This window comes from Macrobrachium rosenbergii, chromosome 30, assembly GCF_040412425.1.
Source record: "Macrobrachium rosenbergii isolate ZJJX-2024 chromosome 30, ASM4041242v1, whole genome shotgun sequence".
In the NCBI taxonomy this organism is placed as follows: Eukaryota; Metazoa; Arthropoda; class Malacostraca; order Decapoda; family Palaemonidae; genus Macrobrachium; species Macrobrachium rosenbergii.
In genome coordinates this window covers 9,120,244-9,146,726 of record NC_089770.1, presented here as the reverse complement: position 1 = coordinate 9,146,726, position 26,483 = coordinate 9,120,244, and the positions used below count along the sequence as shown (strand labels likewise).

The following is a 26,483-nucleotide window of genomic DNA, read 5'->3' as shown; positions in this document are numbered from 1 at the left end:
TTGACACCTAAATGATATACAAACAAGCAACAATTACGGTGCATTACGTACCATTCAGTGCAGTTAAGAACTGACATATAAAGACCGAAAACTTTTTGAAAACAGTAACTTGTATGTATCAATACTTTGGACAGGAAGGTCATGCACAGCACAGGGAAGCCACGTACTTGTGAGTTGTCCTCACCTTGGGCCGGTAAGGTGGGGGTGGTGGCAAAATATGCCCTGCTGGAGCTTGAGGGGATTCCGACGAATCTGCTAGAGCAGATGATAAAATCGATTCGTCTGATCGGACACGCATCATAGATGATGCTCTCATGACTTCAGAATATGGTTCATAGCTTCCCGTCAGACTCTGAGTTGATGCAGAATACCCAGAAGGTGCTGATGACAAGGATGAAGATGCCAAAGACTGCTGAGAGAAATATCGTCCTCTGACCATCGATGAATAACCTGAAGATGAACCCGGCTGATGCGATGCTAAACTCTGATAGGAAGGATAAGACGAGAGCAAAGAAGCACTGCCTCCTCCACTTACAGGACCAGTTGTGCTTGACACACTGCAACTACTCAGGGTGGCAGCAACATTAGGTGTTGACCTGTACAGGGGGGACATCTTTGGACCTCTATATGGTGGTGGTGGTGGGGCCATATAAGCAAAGCTACTGCTGCTGCTGCTACCACTCTGCTGAGCTTGTGTTGCTAATGCCTGTCCTTGTTTAGCATCTATGTACTCCTGACGACTTAATGCAGGATCTTTCATCGGGTAAATAACATAATCAACATCAGAGTACAGTTGAGCTTTGAACTGCTCAATATAGCTTGAACTCAGCTGATTTGTGTATACAGTAGCTAAATGATGATGCTGTGGTGAGTAAGTGCCTGGATCACTAGCACACTGGTAAGGTGGTGATGGGGCTTCAACAGTAACTTGGTAACCACTACCACCTGGACCTGCACCAACACCATAGCCAAGATGAGGGGATGGAGGTGGAGGATTCTGAAAAAAATTCTTTATATTATAAGGTTGATAAATGTAATTCTGTTGGTGCTGCTGATGGATGGCTTGCTGTGGTTGATGCTGGTGGTGTTGGGAAGAGATAAAATTATGTGCAGGTTGTTGATATGTTTGTGACTGTGAGTGCTGGTGAGGCTGTTGCTGATAGCCAGTGTATGTAGGTGATGGCAAGAGTGGTACTCCAACTCCTTGAGCATAAAGAGCAGGCTGATAAACCGTTTCACTACTCTGGCGCTTTTGCAGCTGCTGTTGCTTCAGCTGCTCTTGCTGCAATGCCTTTTGTTGATGTCTAAGGAAAAGACTTCTTGGATGTATGTGAGGCAGTTGCTCTGGGTGAATTCTAGCCTTATTCTTATTCATAGAAGAAGAAGCACGTACATCTAGGTAATTATTTTTTCTAATAACAGGCACTTCAACAGTACTTGGAATACCAGTAACTTTGGTTTTGTTCGACCTATGATCACGAGCATATAGAGGAGGAAGTCCAAGTGGACGCAATTCAGGCAGGTGATTAGCTCCACGCTGCAGAGACTGAACTGGGTCAATTTTGGGTCTTGGTTGAAATTGTGGTAAAGTATGCATCATCCCCCGACTCAAAGGAACAGATGTGAATGAAGGTGTTGCTGTTGTAGCCTGCTGGGTATGAGCCTTTTGCACTGTGATCCGTGGACGTGATGTGATAAACTTGGCAGGTGCTTCACTTGCGTTAGCTACTGTTGTTTCACTTATGATAGCTTCAGGCATTCCTGTGGATGATCTGCTGTTACCAGCAGGGTCCATGACTTTTGGTAAGGGTTCATTGGTTGATGCTGCATTGATCCTAGAGGAAGCTATGGCTACTGGTGTAACTGTTGTCACTGTTGACATTGAGACAGGAGCAGGTGGTAGGACAATAAAATGTCCCTCTGAACCAGGTACTTGAACATAATCACTATCTGTATCAAATGTGGAAGAAACTGATGCTCTTGGCCGATACCTACCAAGAGAGACCGCTAGAGCTGGTGAGTAAGATGTACTTAGAACAGCCTGTGCACTCTCCACTGAATAATCCAAATGCTCTTCATCCTGTTGTTCAGATCCTGTTGGTGTTGTTGCTGCTTCTGGCTGTGATGGGGTACCCTGAGAACTTACTCTCTGAGCAACTAAGCCTTGAGCACCTAATCCTTGAGGGCTATGACGATGAACACTATTTGGTGAAGCAATTTCTTCGGGAATCTCTTCAGCAGGAAGAAGAGCACCCTGTTCTGGATATCGCAATCCATCTTTAAAAAATTCTACATAATCATCATTATTATCTAACTGACTAAAGTCCTCTTCTGAAAAATTATAGGTGGATGTAACTGATTCATCAAGATCTGGTTGTACCATGACAGATGCATTATCACTAACATAAGTAGCGCTGCCAAAGAAATGAGCAGATGCTGCTCCTGAATCTATAGAATCATGATAAGTGTGTGGTCCTGCATCTCCCCGTTGCACCGCTACACTTGAAGCCTCACTATCCAATTTTTTGTGCAAGAATTCTGCAGAAGCTGCTTGTAAGATGCACATTGCGCAGGAGCCACATTTACAATGCTGTTCATGCCTGGTTTCTTCAAGATCATCAGTTGAAGTAATAGAGGCATTGTCATCGCAACATGTAGAACAGCAATTGTGCTGAGTATGTGAAATGGCTGCACACAGCTCACTTTCTTCATCTTCACCACGTCCAGGCCTCTCTGCTGCCATGCCAGGTAAATCAGCTAAATGTGGAATGTCACGAGTTAACTGAAGAGAACCCAACTCGGCACCAAGAGTTAGTTCCGGTGCAAGTCTGGGAGGAACCAAAGAGTATCTTGAGCGAACAGTCGAAGCGGAATGCTGAGAGGACGAAGAATGAACACTACCTGCACGACCCAAGGATGCGCCACCAGATTCGCTTCCACATAATCCAACTGAATTGGTCATGCCTGCTGCCCCTGAAGGTGAATCTGATGTTGGTGGTGTGAAGGAAGGCTGGCTGGAATTTCCTTCATCTGAGCAGAAAATGGATTTAATAGAACTATTAATGAATAATGTAAGAGGAAAGATTACAACATTCAAAAACTTCAACCCAAATGAATAACCTAAGAAAAGTATTACAGAAGTGAGATATCAGCTCCATTAAATTTCTGAAAATTACAAGAGCTATCATTTATATGCTGAGCAAATCTTTATTTTTACTTCAAATTACGACTATTCTTTTTCTCAAGATAAAAGTCATGATTACGTATGGAAATTCATTATCACAACTCTGAGTGAAATTCATTTTGTTACAGTACTAACTAGGAATACCATGCAAAAGTTTTGTGCAATCAAAGAAAAACACAGTATAAAGTTTCAAACTGTCTGTGGCATTTAATACTTTGGTGTCAGAGAATTATTTTTAATGGCACAGACTTCATTTTTATGTAAATTCCTGTCATATTTAGGCCTCAAAATAAAAAGGGAATTAATGTGCTTAACAAGCTTCTACAAATATATGTTTACAAAGAAAATTTTGGTACTATTTTTAAACTCAAAATCAACGCTCCAGATACAAACCATTGTCTTACTGGACACTATCATTTGATTATACAGGGGAAAACCAGTTGAACATTCAACAAATTCTTTTTTTTTCAGAGAGCAAAGATTCCCCCAGACTGCTGCAACTACAACCAATCAGAGCAGGAGAACCACTGAATAAAGAAATGGTGTATAACTAATAAAATGCTAAGTTTTTATAAAAGAAAAAAATTTTTTATACACAGCCATCAATCTTAAGCTGAGCATGCCCACATTCTTGGTCTTCGATAGTCCATATCCTCAACTGGTTTTAGACTCAGAGAGAGAAAGAATGGTAGTGTTACAATGCTTACACCATCTAGGCCCCTACAGTCTAAGAATGGCACTGAGAGATCAGTGGAGGAAGGAAGGAACTCCTTATATGACTGATGAGTTTGTATGAAAAAATTCATTTCGGCTTATATCCACCATATCAAATAGTTTACATGCCCAAATTGCTGCAAGTGACTATCTTTCAAGATATACAAGGCTAAGACTAGGAGATTTTCCTATAGATACACTACCAGCTATGACCTATCAAATCAAGCTGCAGATGAAGCAATCATAATCTAAATGACTGTGAGGAACCTTCTTCTCCAGCAACACACACTGATCAATAAGGGATTGCCACAACTTACCCAGAGGATCTTGACTGTGTCAAAGCTGCTGGATTAAGAAAGGCAGTCCCCTTATCATACCCTTCGCTGAGCTAGCCAACATACAGATCTTGACAAATTTGACATAACAGGGCCAGACATCATTGCAATTCTGCTTCCACTGCTGCCATCACTTGCCATTAATCCAGGCACCCGTGAAGTCTTATGCTGTTCTAGCGTGCACATGCAGCCACTGGTGCCACAGGTATGGGTAGTGTTGCAGACCAGCTGACTAGACAAAATACTGGACTCGAAACTGAAATACCTTCCTTTTCTCAAACATGAGCTAGCACATGAAAGTCTGCATTCTTGAGACCTTGGGACCCAAGGAAGTTCCCCTCTGATAAATCCACCATACTGACTCCTCCATCTCCATGTATTCATTTAGGGGGCTTGTGACAATCATTGGTTGCTATCCTCCAGTTACCCATGGCAACAAAAATATTTGGCTGTAGGACCCACACCATTCATCCTGCACCCCCACAATCACCAGCTTCTGTACACTGAATTCATCCTGTTATCCAATGCCTGGAACCTCTCTGCAGCTGTACATGCTGGAGCCTACTGCCTCAGATGGGAGTTTGGCTTGTCTCCAGAAAGTTGATAGCCTACTCTGATGACCTCTAACACCCACAGCTTCTCTCTCATCTGCTGTCATATTCTCTAAAATTTCTAGAGACACTGGTGGAACTCTGTGGGGAAGTACTTTCTTCTCTTTCTCATAAACTGCACAGGACATCTAATATGCCTTCCAGACATTCACTGAATTCAACCCTGCAATAAGCTGACATCACTGAAGATACAGCAATTCCACCAGTGGTTCTTGTCTCCACGAATTCTGGAGATTGTGCCAGCAGATATGAGTGGAATGTGGGTATTAGAATTCATCAGAGTATGCCATCAAATTCCCTTTCTGCATGTAAGCCACTCCTTCTTCCAGCTGATGATGTCAATTGTTGTTCCAAATTCTGTAAAAGTCAGCTTTTCTACAGATCTTTCATCACAGTCCCTGGGAACAGGTGTGAGCCAAGACTCTAGACTCTCAGGCCCTAGATGTCAAAGGGAAACAAGAGCTCCTCCATTGCTGCATCCTACTCCTTCAACATGACAATGGCCAATGGCCAGCAAGTATGCTACCAACTTAGTGTGGACTGCAGGCCTGGCTCATCAGCAGAAACATACTCCTGGCTTGGTGAAATTCTCCAGCAACCTGGCTCCTCTGTGCAGTATACCAATGACTCCTAGCACCCATTCCTGCCAGTTGAACAGGAAATGCACTTAGAAATAGTTCTATTATGTCAATCTTTGTTGCTAAGGATGTGATTTACAAAGGGCGAAAGAAGCTGGAGCCTACTTCACTGTTGCCTCCACAACAAAAGAACAATTATCTGCCTGTAACATCAGACCTGGATACGATAAAACCTCTGGAGTCTGGTCAGACATTGAAAACAAATACGGAGCAGTCATCAGTCCACTGTGAACTTTTGCTTATCCTTCTTCCCACCATCCTCACTCTAACATCCATGACTATGACTGACATGTCTGTGACCAATGCCAGGTAAAAACTCTGTAAATGACACTTTCTTAATGGGTTCCTGCTGTCTCTGGAGTCCAAACATGTCTCTTGCCAAGTTAAAGATTTCCAAAACAAGAGGTTTCATGTTACAAAGCCATTGCTGTCCTGAGTTCTTCTAGGTGTACTTGATGAGAACCACATACTACCTGGTCCTACCACAGCACATCCTCTTTGCTGGCATCAGGCATGTCAACAGTATACTATTCAAACTCTAGTTGTTTTCCTGCCTAGTGTCACAGGTACCATACTAATCTCCAGCTACAATGAGCACTTTCTTTTTGTTACTCTCAGTAATCCAGCAGAAGCCACTGAGGTGGAAATGTCACTGAAACACAACAATGATGGAGAGACAGCTACTTCTCAAGCCAGGGGTTGTGCCCACACCGGAAGTAACAAAAGGGTGACTGGTTCCCCTTTGCCTGTGTCACAGTGCACTGACAGACAGAATCCTATGTCTAATCACTAGATCAAACTGCTGGGATATCATTAGAAGACTGGTGCTCTTTCACCACCAAAAGAGAGGATGACAACACCGTTGCTGACCTGGAAACAGAAGACCCCAGCACCGAGGAAGGAGAAACATCCAGCGATAGGATTCCTGAACTCTCTAGGCTTATACATGTGTCCTCTTCTTGAAAAACCATGCCCACAAGTTGGGAAAGTACAATGTATGCACAGCATGCTTCACAGCAATTGCTGCACAACAGGTTGAGTTCCTGTCATGACATGACACAAAGCATAACAGGTCTTACCTATAAGACCTCTACATGTTTGCTGAGGTATAATGAAAAAACACAAAAAATACACAGAAATAATACATACAAATGTAGAGCACCAATAAAGGTCACAAGAATCACGAGACTGAAAAACATGCTAGCATATACAACATACACCATATAACATCATAATAAACCGTATATAAGTTATAATACTGTATACAAGAATTAGCACATACTGTATACCTAAACCAGCTGAAAAATTAAAGTATTAAGTGATACTGACAGACATTGAAAACATGTAATTAATACACTCGCAAAACTCACACAATTATCACAAAATTATAATACAATAAATGCCTGGTCTAAAGAGTGATAAACAGAGCAAAACATTAAAAAAAGAAAGCTCCAAATAACGCAAAAATATAGAGTAGCAAAAATGCACTAAAACCACCAAAACCCTTGTGCAAAGCAGGATGGATAATCAATTTATCTTTCTGCCACACAAAACAAAGCACAAAAGCACCTTCTAAAAAGCATACCGACTCACCAACCTAAAACCCCTTGCAATCCTGCGTAATACTAGCCTTTTGTAACAGTTCTTCCAGACACTCCCCTCACATGTACCTCTGCAATGGCTCCTCACACCACAGCAATAAAGAAAACTAATGAGGGAGGTTAGTGCTAACGAAAACCTACCTACTAGTTCACGACTCACTGGGTACTTAGCAATAACTACTGAAGAATAACTGAAACGACACTAAAACTCGGAAAAAAATCAAGTACAATACTGTAGTATTTAAAAACCATATGAAAAACACTGAAAATAAATTTTTATCACTTATTGAAATTTAAGCAAATAAAGATGAGAAAAGGGCTGGGGAAGAACAATGACCTAGATAATAAATAATGAAATCTGGTTAGAATAATGTTATAAACTAGTGATGCTAGACTCACAAAAAAAAGGAAGGTGACTGATAAATACCCAAGGGTCTAGGTGGGGCATGCAATGTTAAGAGTACCATTCTTCTATCTTTTAGACAAATGCCTGTTGGAATCTGGGAACATTCAAAGACCACAAATATGGGCACATATGCAACTGATGGGGTTGTGATGAAGCAAATTTTTTCAAACCAATGAGGGTTTGTTCAGGGTACAAGCGCTGCCTTGCTAAACTGAAAAATTTAAGGATTTGCACGTGTTGGGTACTGTGAGTTGGAGGGCCTGATTCAGCAGCTGGGATATTGGCTATACATGAAGTTTTGTCTGTCTTTACAGGGAGGGTAGGGCTGACGTCAAGTCTCAATCCCTCCTGGAGTGCATAGAGTAGTGGTCTGTAGATAAAAGGATGAAGGAAATGAAAAGACATTGTAAGTCTATCATTACCCTGTGACAAAGATGATAAGCTCAGGGTTAAAATGCCAAGCTCCTTGCAGGAACTAACCATCATACAAATCATGGACACAGATAACAGCAGAAGATAAATGGTTATGAGAGGATAACAAAGTGACACAAAAGGTCCTTGAATGAGGAAAGGCATAAACACCTCATGAGAAAAAGTGAGAAGCAACAGGAAATGAAGCATGAATCTGATGCAAGGATCTTACCTTACACGAAGGAGCCCTCTCACCCTCTCCAGATCTTAGAAAATGCTTAACCAGCCATCCCCTTTATATCAAAGTGACAGGTTCTAGTCAAGCAATGGTAGGAATCATGTATGACTACACAATATATACTATAAATAATCTTCGTTTCATGTTCGTAAAACATATTTTCCTTATGCTAAACACCAAAATGATGTGGTTTGCCAAGTGCTTCAGTATATTATCATCAATGTCTCCTGTGCTGTGATGCAAAGGGCCTCTGTGATATCCCGCCACTTATGTCTTTATTAAATAGCCAAAAAATTACACCCTGTATCTTGAAATTCTGATCACATATGAGTGACTTAAGAGGAAAAAAACATTTTGACATGAAACAATCTTTACAGCTGAGGCAGGAAATACACAAATGGTTATTAGTATATGGAAACAAGGTGATCCGTAATGACATCATAAAGCATCACCACTGTGTAAAGCCTCACTTAAGGGAAAATGTTTACTACCGAAACCAAAAAAAGTTTACTCCTAGTTTTAAGCACACATGAAATAGGCAACAATAAGTCTAGTCAGTGTAGTGCTTTTATGGATGACCAACACTGAACACCACCTGGTCTCCTAATCTGTAAAGTTCAACACTGATTCTGGTCAGTGTATGCCAGATACCACTAGCCCACAAAATATCAAGACCATTTCTGAAATTCACAGCATACTTAAGGTAGCTTATGTATGTGGCAATGAGTGAGAAACGGGATTCTCTAGCAGCGAGGATTAATTACCCATTGAATGACTAACCACACCTTCTGGAAGCTATGCCTAAGTTTAAAAATTTTAAAAACGACACAGAAATGTAAATAACTTGGAAGTAAAATAATCAAATTCAAAATAAAGTTATGCTATACTTTTCTCCCAAAACGTTCGAGAATTAAAACATAAAGACTGAGAGAGTATTTTCTGACTGGTCTACAACGGTGAAATCTCACCATAATCAGGAGTGTGACCATGAGTGCTACTTGCAGAAGAATCCAATCTTGACAGTGATCTAGTAAGGGATTCAACTCCACTTTCTATACTGGCAGCAGGTGGAGTGTTGATCATAATTTCGGAGTCCAAGTCATCTGAAACAAATGTTAACCGTTTAATTATGGATCTCGCTACATTATTACTCAAGATATGTAGAGAATCAACATTACATGATAAAATAAAATGTTATAAAAATACAGTTTAGTCAATAAGCGAAGAACCTCTATCAAAACAAGAAACACAAAGTGAAATATACAAATTACACCTCATCTCTCAGTCTAATTTCTTGTTCATGGTAACTTTGAACATAAAGCCAAGTTAACTGGGAAATCCATGATCACATAAGTGATTAAAAGGCAAAAAGGACATTTTCATCACCTGAATGAATTTTCAAACTTACAGTGTGAAATGTCATCATCCCACTCCAAGGTTGTTATAGTTAAAAACAATGAAAGTATTTCAGTACAAATACTGAAAGTAAACTGCCCACATCTACATAATACATGGGATTATCACCTTCACTTCCGTCGAGAGACAAGACTCGGTCGGACACAATGCCTGAAGTGGTGTTGGAAGACGTGTTTGAGATCACAGACACTCTCTGGTCAGCTGACGTTTTCCCCAAGTAACCTCGGAGACCTCCCAGACCGTCCGCAAGACCTCCTATTTCGCCATAACGATCGCCGTAGATGTAGCTCTCTCGGTATCGCCTCCGATCTGTCACAAACAGAAATGAAAGTGAACAAATAGATTATTAAAATAGAGTTGGTGTAGAAGCAGGTCTTAGGGTTTAGGAATTCACTGGTTTTGACTATAACAATACGGACCTGCCACGTTGAAGTTGGTCCTATGACATAGCACTGCAGTGCATTGTCCGGTTATAACAAAACCTGGTTAAATGTATTTTCCCTTATAGCACATACCTCCTGAGACCAGTACCTTGATGGCAAGTATACCAATTTGAATACTATCTCTTTACATATAAAACCCACGCATTCTTGAGGCCATGCAAGACTTCCTCTAACGCCATACATAGGGGAACTTACGTATTCAAGATTAGAAGTGTTCACATAAAATTATGCATTTCTTTAATCTTGCTAATGAAACATTTTTATTGCAGTACACAAAAGATAGCTCATCAAATGCGTAACCACAATCTAAGCTGGCATTTATTTTACAAGTGCAGATCTTCAATGGGTACCCACAGAAACTTAGACCTTATCTAAACAACTAACAAATGATTACCTACAGAAGCAAAGTCACTTGAACAAATGAATAATGGTTACCGGCAACAACGTAGAACCTTTTGCAAAGACCTCTTCAAGTACAAATGAAGAATGGTTACCCACGAGAAAAAGACCTCGCACAAACAAATGAGTGATGGCGTCTCGCAGTAACAAAAGACCAAGTACAAATGAATAATACTTAACTGCATGAACGCAGACCTTGCAAATCTTGCATTAATTAATGTATAATGGTTGCCCTTAGTAACAATTACCCAGTGCCAATGAATAATGGTTACCTACAGGAACAAAGACCTCGAACGTACAAATGAATGATGGTCACCTTGAATAAAAAAAAAATGTGGATAAACGAATAACGGTCACTCTCAGTAACAAAGACAGTGTATAATGAATAATGTTCGCCTGCTATACGAAAGACTTCATATGGATCAATGACAAATGAATAATGGCTACGGGTACTGTATGAAAAACTCCACACATTTACAAATGAAAAATAGTCATGTCCTGCGACACAAACCTTCCGTGTATTTTTAGTGTCAGAATCATCTTCTCCTCTTTGCAAATCATTGATACCATCCAATTTCACATTAGTCCAAAGCCTTAGCGACATTCTAACGAATTTTCTAAATTAATAGGTTTTTTTTTTAACAAATCAGGCAAGCCCTTCCTTTAGGCAACGCGCCCTTCCTCCATTTAAAACATGGGATAAAAAAAACTCATCATTAAGTAGCGCCGATAAAAAAAAAAACTTCCATTTTCAAAACGTTGGAAAAACTTCATCTAAGGAATAACAACTCCACCCTTGAGAGAAAAAACCTTGGTGATCTCAGGCCTACCAACCTTTCCTTAGGCAATACTGACATTTTTTCTTTAAATTAGAATGGAATAAAAAAACACTCCTTTAAGTAATACCAACCTTCCATTCTTAAATGAGAGAGAAAAAGCAATCTTGAAGCAACACCGACCTTCCATCTTTAATTGAGAGAGGAAAAACTTCCCTTGAGCAACTGATCTTCCATCTTTCAATGAGAGAAAAACCCCCTCCTTAAGCAATAACGGCAATGCCGATCTGCCATCCCAAAATGAGAGGGGGAAACCATTCCTTTAAGCAATGCTAACCTTCCATCTTTAAATGAGAGAGAGAGAAAAAAATACTCTCCTTAGGCAATACCGACCTCTTTCCTCCTCCTCCTCCTCCTCCTCCTCCTCCTCCTCCTCCTCCACCACCACCACCACCACCACCAACCACTCCTCCTCCTCCTAGCACACGAGTGAAACGCCCCTCTCGCCAAGATACTGACCTTCCTCCTGAAGGCGGCGCACCTCCGCCAGACGCGGCTGCTGGTTCATGTTGAAGAGGTGGGTGCATCGGCAGAGGTAGAGCAGGTGTCGGCTCTTGTCGTCGCTCGTCGTGTAATAGGTCAGTTTTTCGGAGTAGCTCAGGGCTCGTATCTCGAACTTCTTCTTCTGCAGAGAGAATGCAATAGGTCAGTCTAGAGAATGCAATAGGTCAATTTAGAGAATGCAATAGGTCAGTTTATCTACAGGGATTCATTTTCTGCACAGAGAATGCAATCGATCAGTTTAGAGATGCAATAGGTCAGTTTATCTATAAGGATTCTTTTTCTGCAGAGAGAATGTAATAGGTCAGTCTAGAGAATGCAATAAATCAGTTTATCTATAGGGATTCTTTTTCTGCAAAGAGTATGTAATAGGTCAGTTTAGAGAAAGCAACAGGTCAGTTTATCTACAGGGATTAATTTTCTGCAAAGAGAATGCAATCGATCAGTTTAGAGATGCAATAGGTCAGTTTATCTATAAGGATTCTTTTTCTGCAAAAGGAAGGCAATAGGTCAGTTTACAGAATGCAATAAGTCAGTTTATCTACAGGGATTTTTTTTCTGCAAAGAGAATGTAATAGGTCAGTTTAGAGAACGCAATAGGTCAGTTTACCTACAGAGATTCTTTTTATGCAGGGAGAATGCAATAAGTCAGTTTATCAACAGGGATTCTTTTTCTGCAGGGAGAATGCAAGGGTCAGTTTATCTACAGGGATTCTTTTTCTGCAAAGAGAATGCAATATGTCAGGTCAGGTTATCTACAGGGATTCTTTTTCTGCAAAGAGAATGCAATAGGTCAGTTTATCTACAGGGATTCTTTTCTGCAATGAGAATGCAATAGGTCAGTTTATCTACAGGGTTTCTTTTCTGCAGTGAGAATGCACAGGTCAGTTTATCTACAGGGATTCTTTTTCTGCAATGAGAATGCAATAGGTCAGTTTATCTACAGGGATTCTTTTTCTGCAAAGAGAATGCAATAGGTCAGGTCAGTTTATCTACAGGGATTCTTTTTCAGCAAAGAGAATGCAATAGGTCAGGTCAGTTTATCTACAGGGATTCTTTTTCTGCAAAGAGAATGCAATAGGTCAGTTTATCTACAGGGATTCTTTTTCAGCAAAGAGAATGCAATAGGTCAGTTTATCTACAGGGATTCTTTTTCAGCAAAGAGACTGCAATAGGTCAGGTCAGTTTATCTACAGGGATTCTTTTTCAGCAAAGAAAATGCAATAGGTCAGGTCAGTTTATCTACAGGGATTCTTTTTCTGCAAAGAGAATGCAATAGGTCAGGTCAGGTTATCTACAGGGATTCTTTTTCTGCAATGAGAATGCAATAGGTCAGTTTATCTACAGGGATTCTTTTTCTGCAATGAGAATGCAATAGGTCAGTTTATCTACAGGGTTTCTTTTTCTGCAATGAGAATGCAATAGGTCAGTTTATCTACAGGGATTCTTTTTCTGCAATGAGAATGCAATAGGTCAGTTTATCTACAGGGATTCTTTTTCTGCAAAGAGAATGCAATAGGTCAGGTCAGTTTATCTACAGGGATTCTTTTTCAGCAAAGAGAACGCAATAGGTCAGGTCAGTTTATCTACAGGGATTCTTTTTCTGCAAAGAGAATGCAATAGGTCAGTTTATCTACAGGTATTCTTTTTCAGCAAAGAGAATGCAATAGGTCAGGTCAGTTTATCTACAGGGATTCTTTTTCAGCAAAGAGAATGCAATAGGTCAGGTCAGTTTATCTACAGGGATTCTTTTTCAGCAAAGAGAATGCAATAGGTCAGGTCAGTTTATCTACAGGGATTCTTTTTCAGCAAAGAGAATGCAATAGGTCAGGTTAGTTTACCTACAGGAATTCTTTTTCAGCAAAGAGAATGCAATAGGTCAGGTCAGTTTATCTACAGGGATTCTTTTTCAGCAAAGAGAATGCAACAGGTCAGTTTATCTACAGGGATTCTTTTTCTGCAGAGAATGCAATAGGTCAGTTTATCTACAGGGTTTCTTTATCTGCAAAGGGAATGCAATAGGTCAGTTTTATCTAGAAGGATTCTTTTTCTGCAAAGAGAGAGAATATAAGACTTAGGCCAAAGTACAAGCACTCAGACCTATGAGGTCATTCAGTGCTGAAAGGAAAACTGTGAGTAAAGGAGGCTTGAAAGGTGTAACAGGAGGAAAACCTCGCAGTTGCACTGTGAAACAACTGTTGGGAGAGGATGGAAAGAAAGATGGAGGAAAGAGAATATGAACGGAGGTACAGCAAAAGGAATGAAAGGGGTTGCAGCTAGGGGCCGAAGGGTTTTCTGCAAAGGGAACGTAATTGGTCAGTTTATCTATAGGGATAATTTTGGACATATATATAAATCACACTTTTGTGTCTGCGCAGTACAATAGGTCGCCTTTATCACTGTAGCTCCAGATACTTGCTCCTGAAATTATCGAAAATAATTTTCTGTGGAGTTACAGGTCAGTTCATCGGAGTAGCTCCGATTACGTATCTATAATCATAGGTCAGTATAAATAGGTAACTCTAGAATATGCATCTCAAATTAATTTTTTGTCATTAACTGTAACTGAATATAGACTGAATAAACAAAGACTGATTGACTGGTCCGTTGGGGTCCGTAGAATGGAATTATCAAAAGGATAAAGAAAAACAAATGAAAAATATCATCCTATCCATAACCATTTCATTTTCAAATAGCATTTTTATTTAACAGTGAGTAACTAACCTCATTCTACTCAGTTTCGGTCGCCAACAAAAAATATTCAAATCTAAAGCATCAATTTATGTAACTCCGTCAGTCCCGAATACGGATAAAAGGGAAGGGGTGGGCGTACGTCAACGCCCATGCCTCGTCTGCTAAGGGTCACAATGAGACCTAAATGCCACAGGGTAAGGGAACTTCGCTATCACACGAGACTATCGACAATGTTCTCGCATCTGTAATCTGTATGTGTGTACAGCCTCGAAATGGAATACATACACTATTATCGTCAACCTATTTTTAGAAATACAGAATTCGCTGTCTCGTATTTCGGTATTCAAATATTATATTTAGTTCCCTTTCTTGAAGTTCGAAATCTCTCTACTTAACGAGGAGTGAAGAAGTTACTTATTCCCGTCTCGGTGATGGCATACAAGTTACTTGGCTAGAAGTTCAAAACTTCTCGAGAGTTAAGAAGTTATTCACTCGCCCTGTGATATCATTCACTTCAGGTATCCGAGACAAACGGACTTCAGAAGTTTTAAAGTTTAGTCTTCAAGAGTGAAAGAAATATTTTTATACAGGAATATGTAAGAGAGAGAGAGAGAGAGAGAGAGAGAGAGAGAGAGAGAGAGAGAGAGAGAGAATCCGTAAAGATAGGCAGTTTAGGTAGCAGCAGCAACAGCAAGATCATAGAGTGCCCCCCCGCCCTGCCCCTCGATGGCCCCACCAAACCCATACCCTAAGGGGGCGGGGTCTAGTGGCAGGAACTCGCCACTGTGTTACGCACACTGATGCCACCAGAGTTCGCCACCCTGCCCCCACCCCCGGGGCACCCAGACTTCTCCCCACCCCCTGGGACCCCGGACTCCCCCACCCCCACCTTTTCCCGCCCGTCGTACTCACCCAGAACTCGGCAGCATCCAACATCATGCTTGCTTGCCCTACTGCTCTGCCCACAACAGACACGGCCTACGGGGCAACATACCGGCTGCCGCTACTGCTTTGGGAAGGGGTAGGGGTCGCAGGGAGGGGGAGGGGCGGTTTAGGGAGGGAAGGGGCGTCGAGGGGGGACACGGTATAGAGGGAGGAACAGTGGTGGAGCATTACAGATGCCATCGAATTCTCCTCGCTAACCAACCTGCACTGACCACTCATTCACCTCAGCCTCTCTCTCTCTCTCTCTCTCTCTCTCTCTCTCTCTCTCTCTCTCTCTCTCTCTCTCTCTCTTTTCCTTTTCGTTTACTTATTCCTTTTCTCTAGGCATGTCGTTTTATATACCCCTGTCATTATTCCCTAAGGAATATTATTAATCTTTCTGTGACCATAACATCTCTGGGATATGATTTTCAAATATGACATGAGCTCTCAGGTAATTCACACATACATACATTTCTCTTCAAAAGGTCAGAACAGAACCAGTTGCCACGCAAAACGAGAAAGGGAAAAGGAAGAACAATGTAAGGAAAAAAGACAAAAAATTAAGTTCCACAATAAAGAGTTGGACAAAAACATTTGTTTTCTTGTTATTTAATCAAATTTACTCGTTTCTTTACACGTTACACTCTCTGCTTCACATTTACCACAAAATTTTTGCTGGTCACTCATTTTTGCCTGTTACTTGAAAGCCACATTCGTGAACTTCGTGTATTTCATTAATGGAAGACACGTTTCGAAATCCACCTGTGCAGGACTCACTATATTCTCAATTGTGTGAAGTTCACTATCAAGCCAACTTCTAATCTTCTTAGTGAATCAGCTCTTACACAATGACAATCATGATATAATTTACTTAAGCTTACTGATTTACACAAATATACAATGCAGATATATTATTATCATTACTTATAATGTGCTTAAACATCATGGAACAAATTAAAGATGCCACTGACTTGATAAATAGGTTTCCACTGAATAAAATACTCATTTGTGAAGGTTTTACATATGCTTATTTCCCAGAACGCTCTCTCTCTCTCTCTCTCTCTCTCTCTATTACATTTTCACTCTTCCAACATCTCGGAAAACTTTGGAATTCTCTTCCTCCCTATCTCTTTTCTTCCTGACTCTCAAGACTTTGTTCCTTCTTTCTTTGGCTCGGGCTGGAAAAGGGCAATAGATTGCCTGCAAAATTAACATCTTTTTTCTCTCTCTCTCTCTTTAAAGGAACATGTCTGCTTGAAGCCTCCTCTTCAGTTCATTCATGTAATGATTTGGGTGACGCAGTCTCGTTGGAATGTTTGCCTGTTTGTTTGTTGTTGTCTTTGGTAGAATAGAATACAGAATTAAGGCCAAATGCCAAGCGCTGGGACCTATGAGGTTATTCAGAGCTGACACGGAAATTGACATAAGAACGTCTGAAAGGTGTAACAGGAGGAAAACCTCGCAGTTGCTACCACAATCGTTAGAAGAGGGTGGAAAATACGATGGAAGAAAGAGATTATGAAAGGAGGTACAGTGAAAGGAATGAAAGGGGTTGCAGCTAGGGGCCTAACGAAGGGACGCTGCAAAGAACAAAGAGCCTTAAGTAATGCTTACAGTGCACCACATGAGGTGCAGTGATGGCACCACCTCCCCTCACCCAACCACGGGTTTTTGTTTTTGGTGTCATAACTGAACAGAGAGAGAGAGACGATGGTTATCACTAAGATGGCGACATTTGGGGAAATTCTGATCAAAGATTTTTTTACTCTCAAGTTCAACTTTATTTTCTTTCCTGCGAAATTGCTCTTGTTCACAGTTGTACTTTTTCGACTTTGAAGTGACTTCCTTCTTGGTTCCAAAACATATATTTTTTCTAGTTTTAAGTGAATTCCTTTATGGTTCCAAAAGGGCCCCCTCCTTTTTTTTGCTTTCTGACACCCGACTCTTTCTTCTCTTCATTTCAAGTAATGTTTCTTCCTTGTTGTTAGTAACCTTTACATGCATTTAAAAATCTTGTTGTTTCACATTTTTATTATCTTAAATGATATCAATGATCTTAATTTTTTTCAAATAGCTTCTTCTTTTTCTCCCGCCAAGTAAATGCATCGAAAAATTCAAATTTGGAAGTTACTCTTTTGCTTCCAAACAACTAATCCTTTCTGTTGATATAATTTTTCAACAAAATCGTTGAACACTTATTTTTAAAATCTCTTTTTAACTAATAGTATGTTTTATCTTCTGTTCCCTTTCATTTCCACAGAGCTCTTTCCTTCCTACTACAAAGCCAAACACATATATATATTTTTTTTACTTCCCATTTCTTACTTTCCTTCCCAATTTTTCTGTTCTATTTTTACCTCCACCCACTTCATCTTCTTCCTTTCTCAAGCAGCCTTTTCTCTCCTCCCTCCCCTCCTTTTCCTCCCAAATAGGGGAAGAGAGAGAGAGAGAGAGAGACAAAACCGCAAGCCCGTGAAGGGCCCCATTGCAGATGCAACACACATTCCTGGCATACAGCCACACACGCACGAGCAATCGAACCTGTGCCACACGCATGCGTAATCGAACCTGTGCCACACGCATTCATAAGCCAACCTGTACCACACGCATGCGTAATCCAACCTGTGCCACACGCATGCGCAATCAAACCTGTAACCTGTGCCACACGCATGCGTAATCCAACCTGTGCCACACGCATGCGCAATCGAACGTGTGCCATACGCATGCGCTATCAAACCTCTAACCTGTGCCACACGCATGCGCAATCCGTTACTACTACTACGATGTCATAAAAGACTCGGAATATCTCGGTGCATGCCAGCATTTTCGTTCTTTCGTACTTGTTGCCCTCAGAGAGAGAGAGAGAGAGAGAGAGAGAGAGAGAGAGAGAGAGAGAGAGAGAGAAACTTTGACGATAAGAAAGTTAAACTTATTCTCTGCATAATTCTTCTTTTAACTTTAGTGTTGCCCTTTTTTCAATGACTTCTAACCACTAAAACATACTGCTAATTTGTAGACATGTAACTGATATCATCATTGTTGTGTGTATATATATATATATATATATATATATATATATATATATATATATATATATATATATGTATATATATATATATATATATATATATATATATATATTATATATATATATACACACACTTTATGTACTGATGCTGTTCATTGGGAATCCTTACAAATAGTGCAAGTTCTTAAGTATTATTATGATTATCATTACAGCCGAAGTCTTTCTCTTCTCCAAAGGCTTTAAAAGATGTTGCCCTTCTGTTTCTAACAGTTCATACACCGGGATGAGGTTGCTAACCCCATAACCTGCCCAGTGGATGTGTCATGGGCTTGTGCGCTAACAGCGCCTGACTTTTCTTGGTGGTAACCCATCCGAGCACTGACAAGACCCAGTGTTGCTTAGCCAGCGTAGTAGAGAGAGAGAGAGAGAGAGAGAGAGAGAGAGAGAGAGAGAGAGAGAGAGAGAGAGAGAGAGAGTTTTTCAATTAGCCCATTTCATAAAAAAACACATGAGAGAGAATGAAAGAAAGTGGGTATACTACATCACAGTTTCTAAAACCAACACAGAAGAGAGAGAGAGAGAGAGAGAGAGAGAGAGAGAGAGAGAGAGAGAGAGAGAGAGAGTATCCTATCACAGGAGTCCTCCGGGCGATCTGTCTATCCCTTGAGACAATAATGATGGGTTTGGGAGTCCTTCATCTGCTACCGAACAGCATCCAAATAGATCCTTCGTAGGAAGAGAGATGATTCCTATACGAGTCTCCTCACAGGATCTCCGGGCCAACTGTTTTGAGGCTTCTCCTTACTTATGAGAGAGAGAGAGAGAGAGAGAGAGAGAGAGAGAGAGAGAGAGAGAGAGAGAGAGAGAGAGAGAGAGAGACACACACACATCTCAAAATTCTCAAGTAACCGAGCCTCCATAATTCCTCCTCCTCCTCCTCCCCCACCTCCTAGGCCTGATTGATAGGATCATCTGTCTAGCATTTCTGACAGAGGCCGGACGCCGTACCCAGCGGGTAGCGCAGAAATGCAGCTACCGCCGCAACCTGGTCTTTTAGTACCATTCCTGACAGCTACCTGTAAAAGATATTCCACTCTAATTACAGGTGGGGCGAATGAGGAATGGGCGCGGGCCTTGATTAGCTATCTATTATACCCAGTTGCAGGTACTGTATCTATAATAATGGCTTGTATTGTAAATCCCCGCGCAGGTTAACGAATGTGATCGGTGCGCCAAGGCAGAGGAGCGCGTTTGCACGCACGCAAGGCGTTTTTTTTTTTCTAAGAGTTGAACGAATGTATGCATGTACAAAAAAATGGACCCGAGAGCTTTCATTACACAGTTAGATACACATGAGCTTTTTATTTTAAATTAAAAGCGTCATGCCAATATACAAATGTAATTTTGTTTACATAAAAAAAGCTGTGTACGTTGCTGGACAAACCAAAGACTGGTGTTACATGGATATAAGCAATCGAGAAAAAACGGTTCTGAATTTTAAAATATTTTTTTATTTGTAAATAGACATTTTTTAAAAATAGACACACGAGGCATTAAAGCGTTCAGTGATTGCACGGGTGAACGCAACTTTCCTAAAATCTTCCACTAATTCCTTCTAAATATAGATACTTTCCAGGGTATATTAATTAACCCCTCTGCAGAAAGCTTCCACAATATTTAGCCACTTCTTTTCCTTACGCAAGAGACGTCAGCACTAAATCGAGCCCTCCTAAGAGGGGCTGGCAAACCAAAATATAATTCATTTGCATATAAAAACAAGTTGGTGAAGGAATGACCACCAAGGTTTCTGGAACAAAGTGAAAAGGGTAAAACGCTACATTTTGCATCTGTACTTGAGAGAAACGGACGAAGTTATATTTAACCCTTGCGAACATCTTTTTGCCGTTAACTCAGTCGAATCAAATGGTGGAAAAACTTTCCTACTTCTACGATTATAACAAGGAAAAAAAACAACGAATAGTAGACAGGGATAAACGCAGAGTAAAGGAAGAAGAGTGTAAAAGTATTAAGAAATAAGGCAGATAACCCCAGTGCTTCGACGCGTGCGTCCTCCATCCACCAAAATTGGAATGCCATTCGGTGTCCCTCTCCCATCCCTTCCCCTCCCCTCCCCTACCCCTCACATGGACACCGTCTCCCTTCCCTACCCTCCCCCCTTTCCTCAGCTAGAGCAGAAAAGTGCAAGGTGAGTACACTAATGTGAAACTCGTCATTGTAGCGAAGTATTTGCTATGCAAAGTAGGCGTGACGCTAAATTTGTACAGTAATGTTAACAAGGTTTTCTTTCCCTGCTCTCTCTCTCTCTCTCTCTCTCTCCTAATGTTATGTCAAGATTTAAGATTTAATGAAAAAAAAAGAGATAGGGAAGGGGCTTACATAATTATGCAAATGTGGCTTATATAATGAGTTTATAGAAGGTGCAAAAAGACTGAATTTGTAATGATTTCTTCTGAACGTGTGTGTGTGTGTGTATATATATATATATATATATATATATATATATATATATATATATATATATATATATATATATATTATATATAACTTGCTTCCGGTAACTGTTGAAAGTTAAAATTTTGCTTCACTAATTACGTGCATCCAAACTCATGTAGGTTCCAAGAACGGGGTGGGAGGAAGGAGAAGGAGGAGGGGAGGAGGAGGAGGAGGAGGAGGAGGAGGAACAAACCATGCGGGTCATGCAAGCAGTGATGGGTCATAATGAGGCCGGAAGCCAACAAAGCAAGAGAGAGGAAACCTTGCAAGATAAAATGTTAAGTTTGAAGCAATTCTTCTCTCGTGTTTACCTTCCGGATTCCGTGTTTACGGACATAAGCGCATCCAAATGAGCAAGGAAATCGCGAAGTTAAGAGGCGTTTGTCGGCTTAATATAAGAATGACAAAGAACACTTTCACTTTCCGAATGACAAAAAATATGCCCGTCTCATTTCTCAGGAAAATGGTGACAGGAAAACTTTGGTTTGGGCTCCCATAGCTGCTGGAGTTATGCCACGGTTGTTTTCCCTACTTAAAACACTTAGAATAGAATAGAATGTAGAATTTAGGCCATAGGCCAAGCGCTGGGACCTACGAGGTCATTCAGCGCTGAAACGGAAACTGATAGCAGAGAGGTTTGAAAGGTGTAACAGGAAGAAAACATCGCAGTTGCACTTTGAAACAATTGTTAAGAGAGGGTTGAGGAAAGTAAGACGGAAGAAAGAGAATGCTTGTAACACTTAAATTTGACCAGGAATGAGTGAGTGAGTGAGACTTGCTGTCCATATGAACGTTTATGAATGACAGTTAATACTGGGGCTTATATCTGAATGGTTTCCTGATTAAGTACACAAAAGGACAGACAAACCAGAGAGAGAGAGAGAGAGAGAGAGAGAGAGAGAGAGAGAGAGAGAGAGAGAGAGAGAGAGAATTTAACAAAATGCCTCCATAAATTATTCACTTTTACCGACAGTTTTCCTACAACCAAAACTAATTCTCTCTCTCTCTCTCTCTCTCTCTCTTTCTCTCTCTCTCTCTCTTCTTTAAATCTATTTCTCTGCGGACCCATATACCTATAATCAACCATGAATCTGAGACATTATAGAGCGTGGCCCCATAAAACATCTGGATCAGGTGGCAGAGAGAGAGAGAGAGAGAGAGAGAGAGAGAGAGAGAGAGAGAGAGAGAGAGAGAGAGAGAGAGAGGATAGCACAGCCATCTGTTGATATGAAATCAACATGCAAAAGACACCTCCCGCGTATCAGTCTAATCGCACGGCTACATCAGGCTCAAATTATGCAGTAAAGAAGCAGCCACGTGTTAAGTGCTCATTCAGCTGGTCGCATACCATAGTATAGCTTGCCTGCGCGCGCACGCGAACACACACATACGCACACTCACACCACACCTCCAGCGACAATCGAAGCAGCCTTACTTTAACCAAAGGTCTAATAACTGAAACATATCGATCGTCGGATATTTGAAACTGTCGAGAATTTTAATTCTGACATTCAAAATACGATTTAAAAACTGCATTACAGTCATTCCTGGATGACTTTTATAACGGAAAAACAGACGAAGTTTTATTAATGTAATTTTTTTTTTTACGTTCAATCATCAACAGAGTTATTTCTTTTCTTGGACACACACGAAGGGTTAATGTTAATTTTTTTTTTAACGTTCATTCATCAACCGAGCGATTTCTTTTCTTGGAAACAGACGAAGGGTTAATGTAATTCGTTCTTTTTTTGTTACGTTCAATCATCAACCGAGTGATTTCTTTTCTTGAAAATAAACGGAGGGTTAATGTAATTTTTTTTACGTTCAGTCATCAACCGAGTGATTTCTTTTCTTGAAAAAACAGACGAAGGGCTAATGTTATTCGTTTTTTTATGTTTAATTATCAACCGAGTGATTTCTTTCTTGGAGTTAATGTAATTCGTTTTTTTTACGTTCAGTTATCAACCGAGTGATTTCTTTCTTGGAAACAGACGACGGGTTAATGTAATTCTTTATTTTTTTTTTTACGTTCAATCATCAACCGAGTGATTTCTTTTCTTGGAAATAGACGAAGGGTTAATGTAATTCTTTTTTTTTTGTTTTGTTTTGTTCCGTTCAGTCATCAACCGAGTGATCTCTTTTCTTGGAAACAGACGAAGGGTTAAAGTGATTTTTTTTTTTTTGTTACGTTCAATCATCAACCGAGTGATTTCTTTTTTGTCACATCGGCAAACATTTAATCTACCTCCTCGATCAACCTATTTATTATCTCCCTTCTAAACAAACTGATTTTATATCTTGTATTTTTTCGTTCTCTAATGGCGAGATCATATTCGCTATCTGACACAATTTTTGTATTAATGTTTTATATATTAACAGTGATGGTACGATGATCTTCACTCTATTCAATCATTGTTTTTTGAAATCAGTCTCTTTAATGCATATAATGTGTGTGTATATATATATATATATATATATATATATATATATATATATATATATATATATATATATATATACATATATATACAGTTATTCCGACTCAGGCCCCACACAGGAAGGAACAATACAATAAAAAAAAATTTAGATACACGAGATAAAAAACAATAGTATACATTTACCTACTAAGAAAATACTATTCATCGCTAATATCATACTTTGAAATACTAAATTTGAAACCAGGCCTTTAAGGAAACGTGGGACACACACAAGCGCAAAATGGATATCCAACAGGTGTATCTATTAATCCATAGCTGGATATTGTACTGATAAGAACATACAAGAATATAAATTAGATTTGGAAAAGCAAGAAAATTATTCCTTACGCCTTCCGACTTTTTCTATTTTTTCCCGTGGCGTAACCCACGAGAAGTTTTTTTTTTTTATCTATATTCGAAAAAGGCCGGTTCTAAACGCGAAGACAATGGTCCCAAAATATCAAGAGCTACTGCAATTTGCAACAAGCCTCTGCAGTCCGGTGCAAGACGCAAGTTGGTCATAGTAAAGCCCTGAACGGCCAGAAAAAATAGGAAAAGATATTTGTGTTGTAATAATAATAATAATAATAATAATAATAATAATAATAATAATAATAATAATAAAAATAAAGATTGGTTGTATTCATAAACTTGGCTGAAACTCGCAACAGGTTAACTTCATTGTCACCCTTCAATGACTTTCGCCTGGTTTGCGAATTAGAAGTGAGGGAAAATTTGGTATTTTTACTTTGGTTCTTAATTCTCAAGTGTGCAAATTTGTTTCTGTGTGTTCGTATGTGTGTCTCTTTGTGGTGGATGGGGAGGGGAGGGTTGGGGAGGAGTGAAAGGGAAGAAGGGTAAGAAAAAGGTGGTGGCGGCCGGTGGTAGTGGCGTAGCTATTCCCTCCCTCGACCAGAGAGAGAGAGAGAGAGAGAGAGAGAGAGAGAGAGAGAGAGAATAGCAGAAGAGATTGGAGGCTGGAGAGCGAAGGAGACGCTGAGGTATGCGAGCTGGGTCTAGCATCCTACCACCCCTCCCCACCTCTACCCCCACGCACATGGAGGATGATATAGCCCTCCCCTCCCCTTAAACAATCCTTCCCCCTCCCCCCATCCTCCCCTGAGTCCATCTACATCGGCCGTCATTCTCTACCATTCATTTTTTTCGATGATGATCGCTCAGACATTTAGTTTTGAATAAGGAAAAGGGCGTCATATTATGACTCGGCCGAAATTAGCGCCGGTCAAGTGCAGGGGGAGGCACAGAGAGAGAGAGAGAGAGAGAGAGAGAGAGAGAGAGAGAGAGAGAGATTAAGATTTCCGAGGATCCGAAGCAGATGGACAGAGATGACATGCCCTCATCTCGGTGACCACAAGAATGCCAATGTCAAAATCACGGCCTTTCGCCACGGGGCTCTTTCAGCTCTCTTTTATCACATCGCCGGGGCAGCACAGTACATGCCCGAAGACCTGAGGCACATGCCCCACGACCTACAGAACATGCCTGGTGACCGGAGCACATGCCCGACGACCTGGGACACATGAACAGTGAGCTGGGGCACATGCTTGATGACCAGGTCCACATATCAAATGACAAGGGGCATATATCCGACGACCTGTGTCACACACCTGATGACTAGGACACGTGCCTGATGACCTGGATCATGCACTCAGTGACCTGGGCACATGCTTGTTGACCTGGGGCGTATACTTAATGACCTGGACACATGTTTGCAGGCCTAGGGCATTTGCTTGATAACCTAGACCTGGGGCACACACTCAATGACCTGTGGCACAATCCTGGTGACCAAAGCACAAGCCCAAGATCCTGGGTCATATGAGGTGACCTGAGGCAACTGGTGGGTGACCTAGCGCACATACAAATGGCAAGGAGCACGTTCTCAATGACCTGGCAAGCCATGCTCGATAACTTTCGCACATAATCAAAGACCTGGACACATGTTCAAGGACTTGGCGCACTGAAAACTGCGTACGGTGAACTGATAAAACCAAAAATATACAAAAATTATGAAAACAGTGAGCAATCTAAATAAGCAGAGGGGCTAGATGAAAAAAATAAATGTAAACATCACTTTACATCACAGCTTAAATACTGATATAAACACAAAACTTATGCCAATGTGAACCTCACAAAATGGACGCATATGTCGTAGTACGTATGTATGTGTGTATATATGTGTATATGTATATATATATATATATATATATATATATATATATATATATATATATATATATATATTGGTCCCAACTCCAGTCAGATAATTAAATGCCTTACAAGGAATAGCTTTGCAGCCACACACAGTAGAAAAATATCACAGAATGTCAAGAAAAACATAAATAAAAGGGAAACAGTCTACCAAACTAAGTATCATGTTAAGATTCTGTCTAGGAAACTACGTCACAGTGTCAAGGGCAATCTATTAAAGCAATATACAAAGAACGAGTTAAAATAATGTCCACCTGTCCATTCCAGCGTGTGCCAAATTGTATACACAAAATTATTTAAAAGGGGTATTTTTAAGTGTAGATATTTTTTTTAAGGGAGTTTTTTTTTTACTGTAATTCGCATTTTCGTTGTTCATTACTTGACTATTGTTTCCATTCATAAACATTCAAGATCGTTTTCTTTATTATTATCATAATCTCGTCCCCTGTTCTTATGGTGCTTCATATTTATCGATGTTTCCAATGTTTCTAAAACTACCTGAGAGAGAGAGAGAGAGAGAGAGAGAGAGAGAGAGAGAGAGAGAGAGAGAGAGAGAGAGAGAGAGAGAGAGTTATAAATGTGCTAGCTAGACACCCAGTTCTGTAATACTACCCGCTTTTTCTCCTTCGTCCTTATGGCCTTCTATCTTCTTTTCCTTCTCCCTCAACCATTACTTCTCCACCTCCATCTCTTCCTACACTTCTTCAGAGAGAGAGAGAGAGAGAGAGAGAGAGAGAGAGAGAGAGAGAGAGAGAGAGAGAGAGAGAGAAACTGCTAGCAGGCCATGAATGTACCAGCCACCCACCCAAGTCTCTTTATCTTCTCATATTCTTCTCTCTCTCTTCTTACTTTCGTCCTCCCATTTCCTCCTATCCATGTCT

At 40.4% G+C, this 26,483-nt stretch overlaps 1 protein-coding gene across 2 annotated transcripts in view; it reads right to left on the bottom strand.

Annotated features, from left to right (window-relative positions):
- The window catches only part of LOC136854993 (protein expanded-like), a 120,708-nt gene that overhangs the window by 1,291 nt on the left and 92,934 nt on the right, over window positions 1-26,483 (bottom strand). The window contains exons 9-12 of one of the 2 annotated variants that reach the window (XM_067131676.1): window positions 11,692-11,857; window positions 9,663-9,863; window positions 9,107-9,241; window positions 185-3,030 (exon numbers count right to left, since the gene is read on the bottom strand). In XM_067131676.1, coding sequence (XP_066987777.1) covers window positions 185-3,030; window positions 9,107-9,241; window positions 9,663-9,863; window positions 11,692-11,857 — 3,348 coding nt within the window. Of the gene's footprint in view, window positions 1-167; window positions 3,031-9,106; window positions 9,242-9,662; window positions 9,864-11,691; window positions 11,858-26,483 lie in introns of both variants that reach the window. The other variant, XM_067131677.1, reaches the window with a different exon arrangement.